This window comes from Epinephelus lanceolatus, chromosome 7 (assembly GCF_041903045.1).
Source record: "Epinephelus lanceolatus isolate andai-2023 chromosome 7, ASM4190304v1, whole genome shotgun sequence".
Lineage (NCBI taxonomy): Eukaryota > Metazoa > Chordata > Actinopteri > Perciformes > Serranidae > Epinephelus > Epinephelus lanceolatus.
The window spans coordinates 16751981-16759482 of NC_135740.1; the positions used below are offsets into that span (position 1 = coordinate 16751981).

At 41.2% G+C, this 7502-nt stretch overlaps 1 protein-coding gene across 1 annotated transcript; it reads right to left on the reverse strand.

Moving 5' to 3' along the window:
- Positions 1–1125: 1125 nt before the first annotated feature.
- On the reverse strand, positions 1126–6766 carry adrb2a (adrenoceptor beta 2, surface a). Its single transcript, XM_033633848.2, has 2 exons — positions 6435–6766; positions 1126–6140 (listed from the first exon to the last, which is right to left on the reverse strand). Exon 2 carries the CDS (start codon positions 6138–6140, stop codon positions 4884–4886), a length of 1257 nt encoding a protein of 418 aa, XP_033489739.1. The 5' UTR covers positions 6435–6766; the 3' UTR covers positions 1126–4883.
- Positions 6767–7502: the final 736 nt, after the last annotated feature.

A 7502-nucleotide genomic window follows, 5' to 3' on the forward strand; every position in this document is an offset into this window, starting at 1 on the left:
ACGTAACAAACACACTTATTTAAACCCAAATCACATTTTTTTCTAAACCTAACCACATAATTTAGGTGCCTACACCTAAAAGAAAGTTAAAATGAAAACTAATGAAACTACGACAGCAATAACACTGAACATAACATAATGGGCTGATAATGGCTTTCTGAACCTATCGGAGGGTGTAGCAGCCCCTCTTAACCAATTTGTATGAAGTTCATAACCATTCATAATGCACACTCTAATAGGCTGTTTTCACCTACAACTGATACATGTATCTATGAAAAGTAATGCACAACAATTTGTATATAACTCATAATTATCAGCCAGTAATCCTTATATAACCCAAGTAATTGGCAAGGCTGTGATCACATGATCAATGCACTGATGGGAGTAAAGAGTGAAAAATTAGGACCAAAAGTCCGTGCAACGATGCAGGTTGGAGTAGTGGGTGGGTCAAACAAACATAGGGCTTTCCCCCAGGGGACTTTGAGTTATTCTAAGGTATGTTGCCACCAAGTTTCTTTTCCTAAACCTAACCGAAGTAACTGTGGGGCATCAGATGTCATATAAGCCATTCGAGTGATAACATTCAAAAATCTTTGTTCAACACAAACTCCCCATGTATTAACTGATTTATGAATCCCATTAGATATATCGCCCTGGCTGTGGTTTTCTACAACCCTAACCACGATAACTACCTCTAACTATGTTTTTAATCTTCATTCAGCAGATGACAGTATTTCATGCTTAAAAGAAACATAAAAAAGTGCTTTTCACTCTGGCTATGCGCCAAATATCAGGACATTTTTATGGCTCTATATATCTCCACTGTCCTCCTCCCTTGGATTTTTGGAGTAAAATGAGGTGCTCTGTTTAATCTATGATTACTTGGAGAATTGGGCAGACATGCAGTTTCACAAAGAGAGTGGAAAACGTTTTCATAATAGCCCGATCTCCTTCCTGTCCATCATTCCATCTGGATCACATGCCAGTGACTGCTTTTCCCATACTGAAATAGACTTAACTGCTGTCAGCGCGCAGGCCTGAGGCATTCAGATGGCTGATACCTTATTCTTTAAATTCTATGCAACTGAATGATCATGAAGGCAAAATCAATGAGGACACTACATGCAACATATACATAATTTATTTCAATACAAATATTACAGCACATACACTTTTTTCATAAATACCACAGGACACCACATGTTGTAACAGGCTCCGTAACCTTAACAAACAGTGACAAAAACTTTGTGCGAAAATGCGTTGCAAATATTTAGTAAACATTCAGCTGAGTGACGACTTTTTTCACTCGAAAAAAGGGTTCACATGTAATAGGTTTACTTTTCATATGACAGCTAAAGCAATATTCAACTTTCATAGAAAAAAAATCACATTCACATACGTCAATTTATCAAAAGAGGCCACCTTCAGCAGCGTCCGTGCTGAGACTCTGCAGTTTCTCATGACTCTTCATTTTTAGTCGCAGACAGGAAAGAGGACTTCCACAAAAATATTATGGTACAAGTGAACTCTCCAGCCAATAATTGTTTGTAGTTCATGAACTCAAATGTGGATTCAATTGACAAAATAACTCTACAAATATTTCATGAAAGTGCTATACAGTGCTGTTTTAAGTTAGTGAACAACCTAATCTAAAACACTGGGAGCTGTTCTTCGGGGGGTAAAGTGACTTCAGCAAAGTATTTAAGTGAGCAGGAACAAGGATGGATCAGCGAGGACAGCATTAGCATTGGTCCACCTGAGCCGTGATCATATTAAAATGTGAAAATATTATATTCTTTTGTACTAAGACTTATCTTTGACCCAGAATCTACTGTTAACACCAGTGGATAGAATAGGTAGTTTCAGGTCAAACTTCATGGGGAGGACTGAATGTTCATATCAGTGGACATGGTATATGCTCCAAACCATCAGCTGTACTTGGAATGTCGTAGTGTCAGCAAATCATTCAAGACTCATTGCACATAACCGTGCTGTGTCCTCCAGCATGAAGGGGTGAAGACATGAATTACCTTCCCTATTATTATACAGGTATATTGATGAAACAGTAACCATTAATAACTCTTGAGACAGCTGAGGTGCAAGGAGAGGCCACTGCCAGGAGGGAGCAGTGTGGATATATAGTTCACAACCTACTCCACTTGGACTTAAACAGATCACTTTGAAAAGAAATAGCATTACAGTCCACAAACACATTACCACACATATATATAGCAGACATGCAAACAATCACTTGCGAAGTGCTTCTAGAAATGAAAGATGTTTTAAATACATTGCAGACAGTCAACAGTGACTCGTTCATTTAGTATCAATGCATCAATTCATTGTGAGTGAATAAATACAAGTCATATATCAAAACCTTGGTCTGTTTTGTGCTTTGTGCATGCTGTACAGTGAAAATGTTGAAAAGAAAAATACCCTGGATAACATTTGTCATGACATTCAACCCCTGCATTTACTTTGCTGTAAATCTACAAGAAAGAAAAACAGGAAAAAGATCAGCACACTGGAAAGCTTGTTTTTCACATGGCAAACGCTGACGTATGATGACACCGTATTTACGTCTATTCCAAAGGTCTGTGACAACAACAACAGTGCTGACCAAACCTAGTGATACAGTACATATGGATTCCTCTACGGGAACAAAATTCACAGTTTTGATGGTATCACCTTACCCTACTTCAGAGTCTATGCTACATGCACTAAAACACAGGTCAAACACAGATTTAGACTGTCAGAGAATCCCTGCTCCCCCTCCTGCTGTCAGTAGCCACATTTAGCATGCTGTCACTTTGATCAGTACACACAGATCATCAAGCTGACTGGGGAGAGGAATACACCTGCAACACCTATTATTGAGTGTGGGAGGGAAAGCGTGAATTCTCCAATTCAGGCTCCTGCATGCTAAGTGCTCATTTCCCGTCAATGCTTACCTACGTCAAAAGTGACTTTCACAAGAGCCTGTGATGTTAAAATGGGTGATAAAAACAAGAGAGTCTCATTTCAGGTTGGCCCTTTGGATTGCATCATATCTCATCAAGCAAATTGGGAACTGTATACTTTGTGATGTACTAATCTGTTCAGTGTTCCCTGATATGGGGTTATCTGATTCTCCAGCTAAACAGCAGAGATAATGGATTTATTCTTGTTTATTGGGCTGGGCTCAGCTGGATTGACGGTATTTCCTGGAGTCTGCACACCACACAGTGTCTTAAGTAGACAGTCTGCAAATTGACTGAAACAACTGGAACAGCTGAGGCACTGCTCAGTGGACTCCTAAATATCTAATCCAAATGTTAGACTGATTTCATCAAGATAGAGACATCCGTTTATAGTGAGGAGACTCTGGGAAATGTCAGGGAACAGTGACAAAGGTGCATTGCTCAGGACTGCTTTTCTCATCTCCGTTTATTGGCCTCTGAGTGGTCACCGCCGCCACCAGTCTCAGACTTGGAACTATGTTATCACTTGGCTATTTTGACGCACTGTTTATTATTATGTGTGTGGTTTGTACCCTTGTGCCATGACTAAGGAAACGGCGTCTCTGGTTTCAGTAAACATTGTACATGCTGGAACACAGCAACCACACATTGTAATAAACAAACAGGGCTTGCGCAACAAAAGGGACAACTGTTGCTGTTGCCACCGGCACATACAGGGGACAGGAGGGACTCATAGTTTGCCTTATGTAATGGCTGTATAATGTACCTACAAAACTACTGGTTTACATGTTGCACAAATGCACAAGTGGAGTGGATGTAAGATAATACCGGTAGGTTGTGCAGCAGAAGACTTTAACAAAATTTAATAAATATTTTTTCAACAGCTGCAAGCTTTAAAGGTCGATACCCAGGAGATTAACCACTCTAATGCCATCTGTTTTGCACTGAAAGATATTAGATATCTTCAGGACTGATAATGGAATCTAGCTGCAACGTACACAAACTTGCAAGATTTATCATATGAGTAACAGAGGCCCCTGGCGTTTCTCAGCTTGCATCTGTAGGTGGTAGATAACTTCATATTTCTCGTGCTATCTGTTGGCAACAGAAACACCCAATGCAACAGGCTGTAAAACACTAGAGCAGGGAGCAGGGCCTCACAACATTGCTGAGCAGTGAGGAGAGTGTGAGAGAGATACAGGCTCTGCCAGACCTGTTGTTAATCATCTTCCACACTGAGACAATCCATCAAATTCAAATAAAAATGGAAATGAAATAAAGCCAAATTATAATTTTGGTTGATTTGGAATGTATTTCTTCAAACAAAGCACCAAAGAGGCATTAGGTCTGATCTGTCCATGCTCATCATCCATTTTCTGATGGAAATAAGAACTCACGACTCATGCAGAATTGGCATGCCCAAATGGAATTTACAGCCTCCAACATTTACTTTGAATTTCAAAAACATTTTTATGCTAATAAATTGTGGGATCTTTTGCCAAGAACTCTCAGATGAAGAAAACATGCCCACAAATTCAATCTGAGCCAGATAATTAGCAATTATATAATGCACAGACCATTTAGTAGAGTAAATACACAGCTGAGATACTGCCCGAGCGTCCTGTGGACAGTGAGTTAATGTAAAATAGTCCATTAAGAGACAAATGTTGAAAAGATGTGGTGAGGTAGATGGAAGTTAAACATGATACACGTAACAAAAGGAAAAGTGATCTACCTACAGTATTAGTTCACTGTGTCGAAAGAGGAACAGAAATTCTTTCCTCAGCTGAACGTAATTTTTACAGTTTCTTTGCCAGTCAGTTCGACTGGCCTTACCTTCATTAGTCAACTGGAAAAAAGTTTATGATAGCAGTGTAAACATGTCTGGATCGCCCTGCTGACAGAAGTCTCAGGGCTCCAAATTTAGAGGACAGTCGTTACAGTCGCTAGGCCTTTGTTGCAATTTCCATTGGGGTCCACTGCTCTGTCCACAATGCTGCAGACCCCAGCTCCCTTCCCCAGACACGCTTCATTAATGTCACTGTCTTCCAAGCTGCCCTTACTCCTCCCTTGCAGCTCGCTCTGCCAGCTGTGCCTGCTGTAGACGTATCCGTTCACGGGCCCTGGGTTACTGAGGCGGTTCCTCTTCATGCAGAGAATTTCCTTGAAGGCATACCTGAACTCAGGACTCCTGCAGTAAATGAGCGGGTTAAAGGCAGAGTTTGCGTAACCTATCCAGTTGAGTATCCTGTAGGTGAGGTCAATGCCTTCCACCTTCCATATGGCATGCACCACATTAAGCAGAAAAAAGGGCAGCCAGCACAAAGTGAAGATCCCCATGATGATGCCCAGTGTCTTTAGGGCTTTGTGTTCCCGCAGGCAAAACTTGGCCTTCTTGTGGCCACGCCCATTGTTGGCCTCCAAAGTTTTGAGGTTGGTGTTGTCGCTGTTGTGAAAACGTCCAACGCTTTGGTCAATCTTCTTCAGCTGGCGCTTGGCCTCCTGGAAAACGCGGCTGTAGACAAAAACCATGATGACCACAGGGATGTAGAAGGAGATGATAGAGGAGGTGATGGCATAAGCTGTGTTGGTGTGGAACTCGCAGCAGCTGGTGTCATTAATGCATTGCTTAGCTATGTTAGTGTTCTCTATCCACCACTTCATGTAGATGGGCAGAAAAGATATCAAGGTGGCAATGACCCACACCAGCACAACCACGATGCGAGCCTTGCACTTAGTCAGCATCGACTGATAACGAAAGGGAGAAGTGATGGCCAAATAACGGTCTATAGCAATGACACAGAGGGTCTCGATGCTTGCAGTCACACAGAGCACATCAGTGGCAGTCCAGAAGTCACACCAAAAACTACCAAAGTGCCAGGTCTTAAAGATGATGTAGCAGGCACCGAAAGGTACCACGATGAGACCCATGACCAGGTCAGCACAGGCCAGGGATGTGATGAAACAGTTGGTGACATTTTGGAGACGCTGGAAGCGTGCGATCGCTGTTATGACCAGGATGTTGCCAAAGACAATGCACAGGACGAGTAAGGACATGATCATGCCCAGCAGGATCATCGTTGCCTCACTGTAACCTTCCTCATTCTTAACTGGGTCTGACGTCGAGTTGATCGTCACTGCACTCACATTAGGGTACAGTGGGAGAGTTGTACTTCCCATCTGAAGAAGCCATATGTAGATAACACACACAAAGACACACAGAGGTGAGGACCACAATTTAAATCTAAAAGTGACCTGATAATAAAAGAAAAATAAAGTGTTCATTTAAATTAAATGCTTAAGAAAAATCACAAATTTGCACTGCTGGTCTTTTGTTGGTTTTGTTTCAACAAAAAAAAAGGAGAACAAAAACTACAGCACCAACACTTCAAAACAAATGTATTACATCCTGGTAGGCTTCAGCAAGCAAAGCTTAAAAAAACATGCTAAACAAGCCAAACAAAAAGTACAAACCTCCACAGGTAGTTGTCCGCTTCCTGCCTCCCATACAAAGTAGAAATGCCACTGTTTAGTATTTCCTTCACTGTCACATGTCCTTTTCTCTGCTGTCTGTTTTTCTTAACCTCCGTGTGTCTCACTCTCTCAGTCCCTCAGTTGAGCAGTGTTTCTTCTAATGTGTCTCCCAGAGCCCTTATAGCGTGCAGTGATGACATCATGGTCAGTGCTCAGCCAATCAGACAGCCAGCCTGCAGAGGGTGCTCAGAGCACCCGAGAGTTTGAACACATTGTCCCTGCAGCTGCTGGTGCTGCAGGGCTGCATGAGACAAAAGCTGAAAACACAAGCAAAGACTTTTTCCTGACTTTTAGTTATAGATTATATATTTTAAACACACGATTATCTTAAAAGTCCTATAAAGCACACAGTAATTTAAAAATGGAAGCATTGTGTTTAAAGTTGAGAGGAAACAGTTCAGTCGTGCAGTCCAAGCACAGAGGAGGTTTTACAGCTTTTGCCTGTTAGTCTGGATCATATCAAAACCAGGTGAAGCTCTCTTTGACTCTTTTTTCAGTGAGTCGTGATCCAACAGGCATATTAAACCAGCTTCATTGTACACGCTACGATTTATTAGGAGGTTTGACTGTTACTATTGCTTTGTCCTGACAATGCCTTTTTGAGTATCAGTGCTTGTTCCTGCTGTGATGCTTTGAAATAAAAATGCAGACATACAGAATGACTGATTAAGCTTTTGCAGATCCATGAAATCAAAAACATTTTTGTTTATGTAATAATATCTAAAGGTTAGACTGCAGACAACTCCTATTTCCCATTTCCTATTTCTGTTATGAATCTCCACGAGTGCATGCCCTGCAGGTACCGAACAAACTCTCACGCTATATTGAATAAAAATGGAAAAATGTTTTTAGGATTCAGGGCAAATTTGCATTTCTGTTAAGCTTACTTAGTCCATGCAAAGAGTGTAACAGGCAGCTATTCATTGGAAGCTCTCTGTGTCTGTATCCCGAGTACTATTCAAATTCCGAGACAGCACAAACTTTATTATCTATGTATTAGCTAAACAA

Bases quoted from the DNA above. Each gene is read 5' to 3' on its own strand.
- adrb2a (XM_033633848.2), bottom strand. From the start codon at position 6,140: ATGGGAAGTACAACTCTCCCACTGTACCCTAATGTGAGTGCAGTGACG.